This window comes from Rhamphochromis longiceps, linkage group LG13, assembly GCF_057381845.1.
Source record: "Rhamphochromis longiceps isolate RC_006_pf linkage group LG13, R_longiceps_female_GT1.1, whole genome shotgun sequence".
Lineage (NCBI taxonomy): Eukaryota > Metazoa > Chordata > Actinopteri > Cichliformes > Cichlidae > Rhamphochromis > Rhamphochromis longiceps.
The window spans coordinates 9,213,044-9,230,476 of record NC_140569.1 but is presented as its reverse complement, the minus strand read 5'-3'; the positions used below and the strand labels follow the sequence as shown (position 1 = coordinate 9,230,476).

The 17,433-nt window shown below is 38.3% G+C and overlaps 1 protein-coding gene across 1 annotated transcript; it reads right to left on the bottom strand.

Moving 5' to 3' along the window:
* Window positions 1-701: 701 nt before the first annotated feature.
* On the bottom strand, window positions 702-15,160 carry ddx43 (DEAD (Asp-Glu-Ala-Asp) box polypeptide 43). The gene is made up of 17 exons (XM_085427557.1): window positions 14,811-15,160; window positions 14,552-14,607; window positions 12,865-12,982; window positions 11,377-11,544; window positions 10,984-11,065; window positions 9,585-9,744; window positions 5,472-5,590; window positions 5,197-5,307; window positions 4,966-5,107; window positions 3,941-4,041; window positions 3,648-3,735; window positions 2,797-2,924; window positions 2,554-2,663; window positions 2,242-2,380; window positions 2,075-2,162; window positions 1,058-1,219; window positions 702-946 (listed from the first exon to the last, which is right to left on the bottom strand). Exons 1-16 carry the CDS (start codon window positions 15,127-15,129, stop codon window positions 1,073-1,075), a joined length of 2,076 nt encoding a protein of 691 aa, XP_085283683.1. The 5' UTR covers window positions 15,130-15,160; the 3' UTR covers window positions 702-946; window positions 1,058-1,072.
* Between the last annotated feature and the right edge of the window lie 2,273 nt (window positions 15,161-17,433).

The window sequence follows — 17,433 nt, the reverse complement described above, 5'->3', positions numbered from 1 at the left end:
CAACACAATCTGCAAAGCAAAGCAGAATTCAGCATATACTTGTTTCTACTCATTTCAGATGAGACTGAAAAATAATATCAGAATTCATAACAGAATTTTATGAAAGCACAGTTCCCATCATCTCAGCTGTTTTTTCACACTGACTGAAGAAATGTAAGCAGGAAACCAAAGTCTGCTCACAGGGCAGAAAAAAGTTGTGATTGATAAACTCACAATTTTTCATCCTGCTTATAACAAGTGCTGACAGGCTCAGTTTTTGCACTTCTATTTTAGATTTAGCTGTCAGAGTCACATAATACATCTGACTCATTAAGTTTTGAAATACACATTTTTATAGGAATGAACAGCAGTGTTTGTGCTTAGATCTTCCTTTGAATCAGATCTCCAAGTAAACCGATGTGGTCAGCAGACTAAACATCTTGAGCAAGTAATGCAGACAAGCTGTTGAGCTTAACGCAAACCATCACTTCCTGTTTGGAAAAAAATATATATTGTCAAAAGACCTGACTTTTCTCTTTTTCCATGATATTATTATTTCCCCCCCAAATTATGAGCACTTTCCCCCAAGTGTCCATGTAATTTCTGATCAATAATATAGGCAATTAAGAAAGTAGATTCAATTATTACCACAATTCTATGGTTATTTTTTCAAGGAACAAGCCAATAATTAATGCACAACATGTCATTTCTTTTTAAGATAACAATTTATTAAACTTTCCACAACCAAGAGATAACATAAAATATTCTGAATGATAACAGACTAATAAGTTTATGGCAGAGAAAAATGTGCATTTTAAATTCTTTTAAGAGAAGAAAACAATTAGGTGCAAGTTGCCAAATGATCATAGATATAATCCAGCAAGCAAACCTTTCAATAACAGAAAATAAAGAACTGAAATGCACATTAAAAAGAAATAACACAGGTAGATTGAGACCTTGCTCCAGCCTGTGGAGAAAAGGATAAGAAAATGAACATTCTCATAACCATGTGAAATACAGTAATTTGACTGTTAATTCCTGTCAGAGTAAGGTGGAGGAACATGGCGGGAAAACTTACATGGACAGCTCTGTATTAGAACCCCCAGTTTTGGCCGCGGTCTGTTCCACCATTTCTTCTCCCTCCTCCTCGCCCCTGTCCTCCCCTTGGATTGGACATTTCCTTCTCTTTCTTGTGCTTTTGATACCTTTCTGCCATAAGCAACAGCTCCTCTGGGATATCCTGCAAAAGGATTCGTTAAGACTATCAGTTTTTAGCTGGAGGGAATTTGGATGGAAGTCTTTGATAAGGTTCTTTATTACTCCGTGTCAAAAGGCTCATTATGATGGGAATCCTCCTGTGTGTTGGAGAAACTGTGGACACCAACGAGCACATCACACCCATATTATGTGGGACTGTTCTTTGCTACGGACCTACTGGAAAGACATTCATGGTACATTACAAGGCATTTTTGACTGTACATTCCCTTTGGACATGAAGACAATCTTTTTGGTTGTATACCGCAGAACTGGTCTAAAAATGATACATGTCTGTTAAGAGCTTTACTTGTTGCAAGTAAGAAATGGTCCTTGCAAGATATACCGACCTTGTCATTATGGTGGGAAATTACGCTAGAGATTTATAGGATGGAGGAGGTAACAGCTTATGTCAATGACAGGGTGGGTTGGTTCCATTTGTGTTGGGATAAGTTGGTCCTATATGCCAATACCCATAAGCCGAATCTTCTTTTCAAAGCTTGAAACCACCAACCTAGCTAACTGGTCACTCCCGACTGTTTTTCCTTTTTTTTTTCCCTTCTCTTTTCCTTTCCTTTCGTTTTGTTTTGTTTTTCCCTTGTAAATTGTGTTGATTAATGCCTGTAATCACCTTCGTGAAGTAATAGTTTAGAAATAAAGAATTTAAAAAAAAAAAAAAGAAAAAAAAAAGACTATCAGTTTGTCAGCTGTATTATAATACAAATACACATGCACAGAATTCTCAGGAATTATGTTACATTTTGAAAAAGAAAAAAAAAAAAAAAAGAGCCTACTCAATCAAAAGTGTATTTATGTCAACACAAAATATGTTTTTGCCAACCTGTCCTGCTCGCTCCATGATGGGAATTAGCTCAGGTGCCATTCTCCAGTTCTCTCTTGTCACCAGGGTCACAGCAGCACCTGAACGTCTGAAACGAAACATGCATCAACATCACAAGCTAGCATAAGCACAGCCTGGCAGTAAAGTCTGCATGCACACTCTCTTACCCTGCTCTGCCAGTGCGACCTACACGATGAACATATTCCTCGATGTTACGTGGGAAGTCAAAGTTGAAGACGTGTGTTACGTCATGGACATCCAACCCTCGAGATGCCAAATCTGTGGCCACGAGGATACGAACTCGACCTGGAAAAAGATACAACACTTATTCTGTCATAACTTCGATCCAACAGCCTTTACTTGTGGTTGTCTTTAGTTTAAAATAAGACTACCAGCTACACACAAAAATGTGTTTCCATTTTCTCTGCTAGTGCCATGCAGACTATTTTTCAAAGCACTTTTCCCTTCACGTTACATACCGTTTTTAAAGTCCTTGAGAGCTTCTTCACGGTCACACTGTTCACGGTCACCATGGAGACTCTGCACAGCCAAACCTTGAAGGCACATATCACTGGACAGGTCATCAACTCTGATGTTGAACAAAAAATGGAAACGAGCAAACACAAAGGACACGCGATTAAAGTGGGTACCAATGCTGATGTGTGTTTATCCAACTGTAACAGTGGTGAACAGCCACAACTATGAACCAACTCCGCACTTACGCAAGCTTCTTGCCAACAAAGATGATTACTTTTTCCTCCGGTTGCATGTTTCTGATGAAGTCAAACAGATACGACTTTTTCTCCTCTTCGCGAACAATCAGCACTGTTTGCTGCACCGTGTTAACAGCCTGACAAGAATAGAAACACAGGAAGCATGTAAACAGAATCCAAACGGGCATACGCTATTTAGAACTTTAAAGTAAATAACATGTCTGCCAAGAATAAATGAACAAATTCTCAACTGTCAGACATGCAAAAGTCAGACAGAAACCATCTCTCCAGTATCCAGCTAACTTTTAGTTTTTAAGTCACTAAACAACCATGTGAAATACAGTAGTTTGATTGTTGTTAATTCATCCTTCTTACCTATCCTAGCTGTATTTATTTATACTCCAGAAAGAACCATGAGGTCCAGTTCAAAACTAATGTTAACCATTCCACGGTCTAAACTTAAATCCTGTGGCAACAGAGGCTTCTCCATGGTAGGTCCCAGACTCTGGAATAGTCTGCCTCTAAATATTAGTGCTGTGCAAACCCTGGAACATTGTAAATCTTTACTGAGGATACATTTTTATGGACTGTCTTTAGCACATGTTGACCCAAGCATTTTGTTTTAACAGCCTTAGTCATTGTTGTTTTAGTTATTTGTATTGTATTATTCTTTCTTTTATATTTTTATTTCATCATTGTTGTGCATTTTACTTATTTCAATTGCATTTTAGTTTGTGAAGGATGAGCTGTTGTAAATGTGCCATATAAATAAACTTATACTTGACGACCTTATGGTGGGACAATATACAAAAAAAATAGTCAGGAGATTTAAATCACTGATTGGATTCATTTCTACTTACAGCCAAGTCCAGGGTGCCCACATAAACCATCATGGGATTCTTTAGGTAGGATTTGGCCAGTCGTCTCACACCTGTGGGCCAAGTTGCACTGAAACATGAGAAATAACGGGCATAGAAAGGTTGTTTTAATTTCCATACATACATTATATTCTACAACTCTGGATGAACACCAACCAATACTTGATAGTTTTCATGTTTAAAGTCAACCATTTAAATGCACTTGTTCCTGAATTGGATGTGTTGTGTGTTCATGTGGTCAGTTTCATCATTAACTGATGGCAAATTGTTTATACCTGGTCATGACAGTCTGTCGATCTGGACGGATGTCCAGAAGAATCTTCATAATTTGGGGTTCAAAGCCCATATCTAACATACGGTCAGCCTCGTCCAGCACCTTTTTAAAAGAGCAGTTACTAAAGACAGCGCATCTCGTTTTCACCACACACACAACATGAGTACACCAAATATACTAAATAAAACCCACGTACTATGCACCATGTGTCAGCAGCCAGTAGATTACATGTTTACAAGCCTCAAGTATACAAGTATAATTTTCTGGGCCCAAAAAAAGCCTGGTTGATTATGGTGTAAACCAGCGGTCCCCAAGCTTTTTTGCGCCACGGACCGGTTTATGCCCGACAATATTTTCACAGACCGGCCTTTAAGGTGTCGCGGATAAATACAACAAAATAAAACTAATACCAGTACTGAAAAAAAGAAGATTTATTCATAACACACGTGAAAAGACCCAGGAAAACTGACTTGACGATAAAAAAATAATGCTAAAAACCGATAAAAACCCTGAAAACCATACATTTCACCCCTGAGCCTCAACTCTCGTGGCCCGGTACCGGTCCGAGGCCCGGGGGTTGGGGACCAATGGTGTACACTGCTAGTTTAATCTATAAGACTATGGCACAAATTACTAGAAACTTATACATTATAATATAAATCCATCCATTGTACGTGCAAGTATGCCTACTAGAAAGGGATACTTTAAGTCTATCAGAAATCAATCAAATTTCACAAACAACAGTTTATCTGCATACAGACAGCTCTGATTTTACCTTCTTCTTAATTTGATAATCCTTTCGCTGGCTGCAGATTAGAAAAGTTAAAACACATTGGTAATTTTAGATTTAGTTTTAGATGTGGATCCTTGCTATGACCTGCGCAGATATTTCTACACCTATTGTTTACGCATTTAATTAGGCTTCCTGTCAAATGCTACAAGAACACTTTCATGGGCTTTTTTTCTACACTGTGGACCAACACAAGCTTTGAGGAAAGCAAACATGCATAGACATAAAGAGCTGACCAAGTAGGTTATGGAGCGGAGGTTGATGAGCTCATTCATCTGTAGGTCATTGAGGCGGCCGGGTGTAGCAATCACGATGTCCACGCCATCCCTCACTAGGTTGATCTGGCCTCTCCTATCACCTCCACCATAGATACAGATACTGAGAGAGATGCAGAAGGAACAGTCGTTATCATGCCCTCTCTACATCACATGATCATTGATTTTCATTTATTTTTAGTGACTTATGACCTTTTGTAACCCTTATAGCGGTACTTGTTGCACTCTGCTTCAATCTGCAGGGCCAGCTCTCTGGTAGGAGTTAGCACTAACATGCCTGGACCATCCCGCTCAGCTCTAGGTCTACTCAAAGGACAAAAAGATAAAGATTTAATAGAGGAAGAGGCAAAATTATTGTAGGTATCCTCTTCTGAAAGGAATTGAACAAAACAGCGCTATCTATTATTTGAGAACGTGGCGCCAGTTACACTCAGATTGTGCTAAAAATAAGGTTTTTCTACACTCACACAGGCTGCCCATCCATGTGGATGAACCCCGGCAGCAGGTAGGCCAGTGTTTTCCCTGTTCCAGTCTGAGCGATGGCTATCAGGTCCTCGCCACTCAGTAGCACTGGCCACGCTTGAGACTGAAGAAATATTAAAAACTATATTTTAAAAAGTCATCATCATATATAACTCCACATCTGGTATAAGACTAACTTTAATGTTAGCATGTGAGAAATAAAATAAATAAATAAAGATTACCCAAAATCTTTTATATGGAGACTATGCAAGAACAAAAACAACATTTTTTATGATATATATAAAAAAAAAAAAGATACGTTTTAAAATATATGTTTAGGTTAGTCGCATGTTAGAAACCTCCTGTTGAAGAGACAGAAACTGTTTATTCTGCAACTGAAAAAAACTCCAAGAACATATTGAAGCAAGTATGTATTTGTCATTACTGCAACATCATGTCAGCAGGCTTGTGCTTACATTGTTGTGCAGTGTGGAGCTATAAATAGTGATTCATTGTACAGAACTGGTTGTTCCACTACATGTAATATTGCTTTCAATCTGACCAGATTCCTACTGTGAAATGAAAGTTAAATCTGGAAATGAAAGTTAAACTTTGAAAGAGAGATGGTGTTTCATTTCCCTATGTAGCATACCATCATGAATTCTGATGTGACCCAAGTATGAAAAGAAAGTACTCCAGAAAGTACTCCATGGCGTAGGTTCAGTGTGAAGGGCGGGAAATGTTTTATTACTGTTAATAAAATTATTTATAGCTCATCTTGCCCAGTGCTTACCGGTAGGGTAAGATTGAGTTTCTGTCTGTGCCACTGCAAGGACTTTACCCTGATACTGTAAATAAAATTAAACTGAATCCCCTGTGGTGGATGAGAACAGATAACGAAATCAGTCTCTAGTGCATTCTGTGTTTATCCTTTTATTAAACGGTTACTGGCTCAGTGGCTTGCTCTCTATTTCTGCTGCCATCCCAACTACTTGCTCATTTCCATTCTCTACATCTTCCGTTGTAATAAAAATGAAATCCAGCATGACAGAGCTCACTGTAATTACATTTTGCTTATTTTATTGCGGTATACTCTTTGTTGCTTTCGTTCTGCTACGTGTACCCGAGATGTGGTAATACACAAATTTCCCCATGTTTGGATAATTTAAATCTTATCATACATTAGGTGCTCAGTCACTGAAGGATGCTTCAGGCATGTGAGAAGCAGGGTAATGTCAAAACCTCTCATTATTTATGTTTACTTTGAACAGTTTCTTTAAATTTTGATTAAAAACCCAAATATTGTCTGTTCCAAAACAAGTAACAACCTACACGGGATGCTCTAGTCACCACTGGTTGATTTTACAAATGCAGATTTAACTTTTTTCAATTAAAGATATTTGTGACCTTGAAACAACAAGCTAAACATTTCTGAGGGCCTCCGGATGTCTGGAGTTTTGATCTCCTCCATACCTGCTTCATGCCCTGGAGGACGGGGCTATGGCGGCCCACACCCTCTAACAGGTCATTACATGTAGGAATCTTTTAAAAACAAGCGCGTCCATGCTCACAGGTGTACACACGGGTGCTCACACACACACACACACAAACTACACCCTTTTTGGATCCTACCTTAAAGCACACTGTGCGCTGTCGATCTTACGTGCTGCACAATAATGTTTTACATTTAGTATTTACTGTTATATTGCCATAGATCATCATGATGTTGTTTATTCTATTGCTCTAGTCTTCTTCTGCTTGTTTTCTTTTTTTCTCAACAGGTGATCCAGGAAAAGAGGGGGGAAAAAAAAAAAAGGGGGTGATGAAGCAGATTTTCATTGTCTTTTCTCTCCCTCTCTTTTCTCCTTTTTCTTTCCCTCTCCTTCTGTTAACTTTCTTCTGAACTTTTCTTCTTGTTTTTCTTTCCCGTCCCCGAGTCCAGTCTGGCCTGATTACAATAACTTAGAATAAAAATAACTAATAAAGATCAAATAAACTATGACAATCAAGTGGGCCAGTATAGCAAAAGGCCCACTTGGGAAAGTAAATCTGTTGGGCATTTTTCTTGGCCTTCAGACAATAATTCTGATTGCTACAGTGCCAGACAGGACACACACACACACACACACACACACACACAAAAAAAAAAAAAGCATACAGCTTTAAGTGTTTAAGGTATGCGCTAACTAAAAGCAAAGACAAGATGATAGTTTATTAAATTTTTAATGAAATTTGCAGATTGTTTCAGTGGAGTTTAATAAACTCAGTCCTCTGCTCCTTGCTCGCTCAAATATAACAGTACACTGGAGTAAATTCTCTAACATCTCACACTTCTGTTTAATCAGTTTTCGGTTTGACGTTTATTCAGCTGTGTAAAAACTATAACTTTAATCTGAGCCAAACCAATTTACTCATTTTTAAGTTATCCGAGTGACTTATATATCATGTTTAACCTGAGTAGCGAAAGACTGCGGGGTCTGTGTTCGCTGTTCTTGCCGGCTCTAGTGAGCCTTGACCTCCCGGTCAGCTTGTCTCCGAAAATGTCGGAGGACTTTTGCAAATATGCGATGTCTTGATAGATTGAACAGACATTTGAAGTAAACACAACTACATTCTCGCCTGAAAATATCTTAAGTTTATTTTGTGACGCAGAAAGGGTAATATTAAAACTAAGTAGCTGCCGCCATTGCTGGAAACTGGAATTGGCTGAGCTGCGTTAATTCTGGGATGAGCTGGGCCACAAAGGATACACCCGACCAGTCTTTGAAATCTGGGGAAAAGTAGGACGCATTTGCCATTTTGAAGAGTCTTTGAATTTGGACAGCCTTCATCACATCGCTGTCACGTAATCGCCCTTTTAATGTGGCCTACGAAGGATGCAGCCCCTGAATTTGGACACAGCTACGATACCGGAGACTGCTTCTTCTTTGGCGTTTAAGGTCAGCTGCCATCCTTGTACATGCATTGCTGCCATCTTCTGTTTCAGTCTTAAATCCTACTATCCTACTGGGGCGATCGTGGCTCAAGAGTTGGCAGTTCGGCTCGGACAGTCTTGGTCGTTGTGTCCTTGGGCAAGACACTTCACCCGTTGCCTACTGGTGGTGGTCAGAGGGCCCGGTGGCGCCAGTGTCCGGCAGCCTCGCCTCTGTCAGTGCGCCCCAGGGTGGCTTTGGCTACAATGTAGCTTGCCATCACCAGTGTGTGAATGTGTGTGTGAATGGGTGAATGACTGAATGTAAGTGTAAAGCGCTTTGGGGTCCTTAGGGACTAAGTAAAGTGCTATACAAATACAGGCCATTTACCATTTACTTATTCCTGCGTCTTTCAGGATCTTAGAAAGCTTCAAACGATGCGTCGACTATTAAATTAGTCGTCAACGATTTTGATAGTTGACTAATCGTGGCAGCCCTGTTATATAGCAACTTCAGTTAGTGAGAAACTGGAAGTAAAACTTAGAATTACGTTTAACACAGTGAAAACCTTTAAAAATGAAAAGATTAGATCAAGGAACTCAATGAAAGTTGTATTGTGTGTGTGCGGAGAGAAAAAATGCAATTAGGTTTTTTTTTTCCCCCCCCTTCTTAAAAAAAAACAAAAAGAAAAGAAAACTACACATGATGCCACCTACAACCGATTTTCAGTTCTGCTTCTTGGAAAGACTACAACAGTTACTGGCTCAGTTCCAAGAATTTATAATAAAATAGGCTGAGTTCCTGTTAAAGCTGACACTAAAGTCAAACACTGGATTTACCCACAGCAGAAACAGGGCATGTCACTACAGGTGCATATGTCATTGCAACACACACACTAACAGATTTGAAAGTTTTTGTTCCCAAACCCACCTACAACACATTTACACAACATATAAGGTAAAGAATCTCCCTGGTTTACCAAGAAACATTTTACACATAAAACAAACTAAAATATTTGGTTTTACACACATCTGAGAATTCCAACAGAGAGATTTGTGCTAATTCAGATTCATCTGATTTGGCACATTCAAAATATTTATCATTACAACTTATTAATAAGTTTATAAGTTTAAATATGGTTAAACTCATAAAAAACAAACAAACAAACAAACAAAAACAAAAACTGCTATGGTGCCACGATCATACCTGGATGGGGGTTGGTTTGGTGAAGCCAACCCGGTCAATGTTTTCCATGATCTCTGGATAAAGCTCAAAGGCCTCAAGAAATGTGCGACAGGGATTGGGAATTTGCCGTTTCTCTTCTTCCTCGTTCAGGTCATCCACAAAGATATTGTTGTTCTCCTTCCTGAGGAAAAGGTGTAAACAAACATGAAAACAGATTCAAAGTACCAAGTACCATGCTAAACGCAGATGAATACCATGTGTTTGGTTCCAGGTTAAATATCAGAAACATGACAATAAATTGAATAACTGTGTATTTTTTTCCATCCTCTTTTAAAAGGTGATCAATTGTCAGTGTCAAATTTATGCCATTAGATAAAAAGCACATACAAAAATAAAAGCACAGACATTAAGGGGAAGGTGCTCCAAATTCAAAATGTACCAAATATAAAAACGCCAAGAAAGTCAGAGTGGGAGACTCCACTCAATCAAGGGCAGACTTTAGAAAGAGAATGATCACAGGCACAACCCATAAAGCCAGAGAGCAGAGTTCTAAAAAGTAGTTATTTAGATAAACCCACCACATACCCTTCTTGCTGAGGAAAAACAGTCCAACAAAAGTAATGTTACAGCAGTTTTTGGATGAAAAATCCAACCACTCGGAGACTGTCCGTCTGTATTTGAACTAGGGATGTGCGCGAGTAGTCAACTAATTGTTGCTAATGTCACCAGTGGCTACCAGACGTACTAGTCGTTTAATGTAACTGTCAACATTTTAATTGATGCCCAAATGCTGGTAAATTGTTGAGTCTTAAATTTTATGGAGCCACCTGCCACCAGGTGGAGCACTGTTGTTGAGAAATGCCACAGCTCTGTTAACCTCTGGGCCTTGCTCATGAGTGAGCGGAGCCGGGGATCAGAGGGATTGGTGCTGACCAGATGGCTTCAGTGATGCAAACGCTGTCTGTTACGGTGAAGAGAAACCTAAGTGTAAAAGCAAAGCTCTCAATTTGCTGGTCGATCTACCCTACCTACCCTCACCTATGGTCACGAGCTCTGGGTATTGACCAGAAGAACCGAAAGAATGAGATCATGGATACAAGCAGCAGAAATGAGCTTTGTTCTCAAGTTACGGCATTCATAAGATTTTCAGAAAACCTAACCTCTGACCTTAAGGTCAAGGTCACTGAGATACTCAAGATTTTAGTAGAAAGACTTCTGCTATAAATTGAGTTATCACATTCACAAACTTAGGTTACCATGCTGACAACAATACCTTAAGTCTTTTATGGCTGGTGTTATAACATCACGAAAAGCACAGAGGAGATCTTCCTTTCTGAACTGGCTTAAATTTTGTTTATACATGTAAAACCCTGTCATATGGAAGTACATGGACATATGACCAAGAACCACTAAGATTTACCTCCATTCACCAACTTCCTCTGCTGTAAGCACGGCCACACTCGGTGCCTCAGTGTAAAACTTCTTTTTGATAGGTGGGATGTCTGAAGAAAGCAAAAATATCACAAAATAAGTTTAGCTTTGGATAATTATATTTGCAAATTTATGTTTACATATTTGAGGGTAACTTAGCATTAATAAACTGTACGATTTTAGCCATTTTATAGGTATGGCACATGTGCATGGGGTTCACAATTTCCATCCCCAACACCAAAAAAAACAAAAGTCTTTAACTTTAGCGCACGGTTTAATTTCTAATCAATTATCCTACAATAATGCCAAATTAAGCTATATCAATAGCTAAATAGTTTTGAATAAGAAGTCATGTGCCCTTTTGACAAATATGATCACTTACCCTTCCACTTGAGCTCCTTATACTTCTCCTTGTTCTCCCGGATGGCGTCCCAGTCTATGGATGGACGGTCCTGGACAACATTTGCAGCCTGCAATTCAGCAGTAGACCAGACAGAGCCATTCTTTTCCCCTCCACATCTTCCTCCATACTCTTGTCCTCTGCGAGAACCTGAGAAGAAAATCCATATTTTCATAGTCATTCACTAAGAATCAAAAATTCATATCATTCATTTCAAACAGTTAACAGATCATCTGCAGAGGATTGGCTTATTTGGAAAGTTTCAGTCAGGTTTCAGAGCCCATCACAGCACAGAAACAGCTTTAGTGAAAGTTACAAGTGATCTTCTTATGGCCTCTGACAGTGGACTCATCTCTGTGCTTGTCCTGCTAGACCTCAGTGCAGCGTTCGTTACTGTTGACCATAATATTATATTAGAACGATTAGAGCACGCTGCAGGTATTACAGGTCTAATAGATGCCAATTTGTTCATCTAAATGGAGTCCTCTTCGCACACTAAGGTTAATTATGGAGTTCCACAGGGTTCAGTGCTAGGACCAATTCTGTTTACATTATAAATGCTTCCCTTAGGCAGTATCATCAGAAGACATAGCAAACATTTTCACTTTACATTTTATCCATGAAGCCAGATAACACACCTCAAATAGTTCAACTGCAGGAATGTCTTAAAGACATATAGACCTGAATGGCCTCTAATTTTCTGCTTTTAAATTCAGATAAAACTGAGGTTATTGTACTCAGCCCTGAAAATCTTAGAGATATGGTATCTAACCAAATTCTTACTCTGGATGGCATTAACTTGGCCTCCAGTAACACTGTGAGGAAGCTTGGAGTCAAGCCAGAGGTTTCTTCCTGTTAAAAGGGAGTTTTCCTTCCCGATGTCACCAAAGTGCTTGCTCATAGGGGGTCATATGATTTTTTGTATGTAGTATTGTAGGGTATACCTTACAATGTAAAGCGCCTGTTAGGTGACTGTTGTTGTGATTTGGCGCTGTATAAATAAAACTGAATTGAATTGAATGCAGTGCAGTAATGAAATGTGATACAACTGCGTATCAGCAAAAGTCAGAACCTTATGTAGCAATCTATGGGACAAAAGCTCAGGTATACATAACATCTTGCTTCAACTGACACAGGCTTCTTATTTAGGTACAACTCTCACTATGAGCAAAATAAAGGTGGAATTAAATGCTGTGAAGGAGATATTCAGATTTATGTTAATCTCAGAAATATAAAGGTTGGGTCAGACAGAAAGCAAAACAAATTCTTGTCCACTGTATTAACTTAAAATGGCTCTAATTTACAATAAAAAAAAGTATATTATGTAGTATTTGTACTAAAAACAATTTCCTTTTTTGGTGAATTAAAAAAAATGTTAGTGGAAAAAATATTAACCAAGAATCCCAAGGAAAATTGTTTTGAAAACATCATCATTTTCTAAAAGAAAAGAAATTCAAATAAATTTCACACCATTACAATATTGGGAGTTGCCCTCTGCCACCAAGTCTTCGATCATCTCTTTGGCCTTCTGCTGTGCTGCAGTGGACCCAAAAATGACTACCTCACCTTCATAACCTCCCTTGTTTATCTGAAAACACAAACAGAATAGTAACAAAGACGGTATAAGGATAACATCTTACATATTTCCTGTGCACTGAATTAGTTCTGATATTCACATTTTTAGTAAATTTGGCTGCGGGATTTTAAACTTCTCACTCGTTCTAAAAATACTACCATTTTGACTCATCTTCCCAATAAGTTTTCAATATATTTTGTGTTCAAGCCTTTTAGAAACAGAGCTAAAAACTATATCTTTTATCATTTACAGTCAGTACCAGAAGTTACCATTGGATAGCAACTTTGATGGTTTGATGGCATTTTAAACTTCATGCACTCAGATTATAAGTGTTTCTAACACTTATAATCTAGCATCTATAATCTGAGATTTGAAAATACACATGGGGGACAAAATATTAAGAACATTTTAAAATATATTGCAGTTCTGAACACCACACACACACACACACACACCATAATACAATTTTTAAGACCACTTTACCGATATTTGGCAATTTAAAATGCCTTTCCCCACCTTTCAGAGCCATGACATATTTCCCTGAATATCATTCATCTTCTTGTTTACACTCTGCTTGAATCAGCTGGTTGTTGATCATTACTAACAGAGAAGATAAACAGTACCCTCTGGTGGACAAACTATGAAACATCACTGATAACATGGTTGAAGGGCATTTCTCCTGTCTTTTCTAAAATGTTTTGATTTACTGGTTTTCATAATGCAGATAGCAACAGACTGGTAAATAGCCAATATCAGCTGATACTATCAATGGAAATCTAAATCTTTTAGGCATGTAACCTAAATAATAAAGTAGAATGATCATTTTTTAAGTTAAAAATGAGCAAAAAAATGTACACGTTTTCCCAATTTATGGCAGAACTTTATTGGATTTTAAAGGTATGGGCCCACCACACACAAACTGGTAGGTGGAAGTTGGCAACTACAATATTCCCTCAGTCTGCTTTCTTGTTCCTTCCCCAAGCCAGGTAAACCCATTTAAAGAAAACCTCTGGAAAAGGTTGACAAATCTATATTTCAGCAGTTCACTCTGAGCATGCTGACATTTTGCTCAAGCTTATGCCGAATTTGAGCTTGTTAGCGAACATGTTGAGAATAGGCTGGTAAACCTGAGATTGGCCCAATTTTTTACATAAGTTTTGAGTGTGTGCTTTGCTTCTTACTTCGGGTGTTCAGTTTTAGAAGGGAGTTTGATTTAGCGCCACAAAGGAATTTCTTAGGAAATAGGAAAGAGGAAACGCATTGTTGCCCAGGCACAGCATTGTTTGCCCTAACACCTCTCCCAACACACAAGCACCCAAGAACCCAAACGTGATACAATGAATTCATAAGAATTGGAAAAGGGGAGGGGACAGAGTGGAAAGGGGATGAAGGGAAAAGATAAGTTAATGAGAATCCATTCAAGGCTCAAAATTGTGTTTATTGTCATCAGGGCATTATCAAGTCCAAGTTAAATAACCATATCTAAACAAATTAAAAGTTCAAGCAGTTTTTGTTTTTCGCTTCTAAACTGTGATTTCCCATGATTTGTTGTACTAGTTTAACACAACATCACCAACTTGCCTTAATTCTTGCGCCAGATTTCTCTTGAAGTTCACGGATTGTGGCTCCTCCACGACCTTTTAACAGAATAAAATGTGTTTTAGAGTCTAAACCTGCAGAACCTCCAGGGTATAGGCCAACCTCATCACCTACACAGCTTCTTCGCGCGGACCCATCAAATCTAAGCTAACGCTAACAACACAACTAAATGCAGCTTTGCTAAGACTGTGAAAGACTTGTTACTGTAAATTTCATCTCCGCATTAATTCTGACAACGTACCTATTACTCTTCCAATTGAAGTAGTTTCCACTGTGATAGTCAGAGGCCGGGAAGACTCTTCTTTGCTAAACGTCGTCTGTCGTCCGGGGTCTCCACGATCACTTCCACCTCCCCACTTGTTGACCTCGGGACCCGGGCCGCTACGATTAGCTCTCCTCTCCCTTGGGGCTCCAAATTTGGTTCCATTTTTCACACCGAAAACAACATTTTCCCTTTGACGGTCATTACATGAAAATTTCCAATCGGCCGAAGCCGGTTTTGTAGCAGGTTTGTAGATAGCAACTCCGTCCTGGTCGTACTCATCCTCCCAATCAGACATTTTAAGCTTGGCTACCCAACAGCTACCTACGCACTACTTCAGTAAGCGCAATTAACGGTCGAACAGTGAATTCGCGGACGGCGCCGCGTTAACGTCCTTCCCGAAAAGTTAGTTTTTCTAAAACTTTTTCATAAATTTACATCAGACGTGGCTTAAATTGTATAGAAAATTGTGAAATTTCAGATAAAAAGAATGCCTAAGAAATATCCATTTGTTAATTACCCTACCGTTTAGAGAGTTGAAGGCTATAGATTCACAATGTTCCTTTGTCTTCTTATAAATAAGATTAAGAATTTCCACCAAAAAAGACACAAAAACAAAAAAGTTCAGATAACCTGTACTTTATTAATGAATAATAAAATTCTTTGCATTTCTCATCCAGAGAACATAGTGTGCACTTTAATAAATTAATTTCAAAGAAATAATAAAGTTAACATTATCAAGCTTTAAGGCCAGTTGTGTAATAAATTATCGTTCAAGCAATACAGAAATGGTATTATTAGCCATCAAAGCCATATAAAGTCTGTGACCAAGGCGACATAACTTAAGTGAACTGGATGCCCAACTGAAAAGCAGGAGTTTGACTTCAACTATACAATATGCATAGTCTGTAGGCAAACGAGGCCTTTATAGCTCCGTGAAGAAGAAAAAAATAATAGGAGGATTCTCAAGCAATATACCGACAGCAAAAATAGGCATGTTTTCTTTGGGAGGGGGAGGGCAACAATTGCAGTTTTTAAGGTTGTCCCATCTGTGTTTGGTGTTTTGCTTCATTGTTGCTTATGGATTTGGCCTGTTCTCATTTTTAACAAAGCTCAATCAATAGCTACAACTCAAATCTATGTCAATATTACATAAGCATAAACTACAATGTCACATTTCCAGGTCAATCTCAACAGAAACACACTGTGCTTTCATGATGACAATATATTTTATCATACCAGAACAACTTCTGCATGGTCTATAAAACACTTTAAAATCAGTCTACAAGTGTTAGCAGTTGTCATTTGTCAGAAGATAATACTCGCTATATTCTTTTATAGGATGTTAATATTCTAAGAAATGCACTTAACTCTCTGGGGATATAACAGAAAAAATGATGAATAAAAGGACACGAATAGCACAAACAATACATTTTAAGACTTCTGTGACAACATACAAAACAAATCAAAATGACTAACAAAAATGAAGATGGCTGACATAGTTTTTGTGCATAATTCTCATTTAAACACCAGTCAACCTATCTAAAAGAAAGAAAGGCAGCAATACAAACACTGTTTATTAAGACACTTTCAAGACACCAGTTTTTCAAAAATCTAACACTGAAAACATACAAGCCTCTACATCTCCTTAAAGATTAAATGTACCATAATATAAACGGTCCACTTTAGTCATTTTCGAGATAGTGACAATAAAACCCAGAATGGTTAAATATTCTAATTAGGACTGAGGTGAGTGAGGATGAAGTGCGTACCAACATCCTGGTGAAAAGAGTCCTTATATAAGCCACATATAATCTCAATCTAAGATCAGTCTTCATCAGAGAAGTCACAGAAAATATCAATGAGGTTTTTCTAGTTTGATCACAACGAATGGCCTTTAAATGTTGTAGTTTTGTCATAAAATAGTAAGTGGGTTATCCACATAAGTAGCAACAGAGGTTTTAACTTCTATCAAATTAGTTCAGATAATATTGATCATGTAGGCAGACTTTGTTCGTACCGTTTTGTTAAAAGTTTGGAGCAAACATTATTTTGACATGCAGATGGAGGTCTGAGTCACCAGGAAATGCATGAGCACTTTTGAATTACAGCTTAGACATGCAGCATCTCATGCTTGGCTGAGAAAGCCCACTTAAAAGTCTACCACAGTTCAATATTCAATACAGCTGCATCCAACTTACTGGGCTACTATCCAAACCAAGTGGGAGAAATTCCAACACTTGTTTTAAGTCAGTGCTGATAGGACATTTCTTCCCATTAGGTCTGCTGCATTCAAATTTAGTTACAGTTTGCTGACAGATTAGACCAACAATCCAACCACATCAACATTAACAAACACTTCAGCAATTGTAGGAAATGAAGAAAACGAGATTTCTGTAGTCTGCACACATGCAACCCTGGTTCAACCTTTAAGTTTTTATACTTCAGCTGTTTTTCTCACACCAGGCCTCACCCTTTATTCCCTTTATTTATATTTCGTTTTTCAAACTGTCCATGTAGTGATATGTATGAAAGCATAGAGTAAGTAAAAGATGAAATTTTAAGTTGCCAAAGACAGACAGTGAACTAGCAGAGTGAGTGA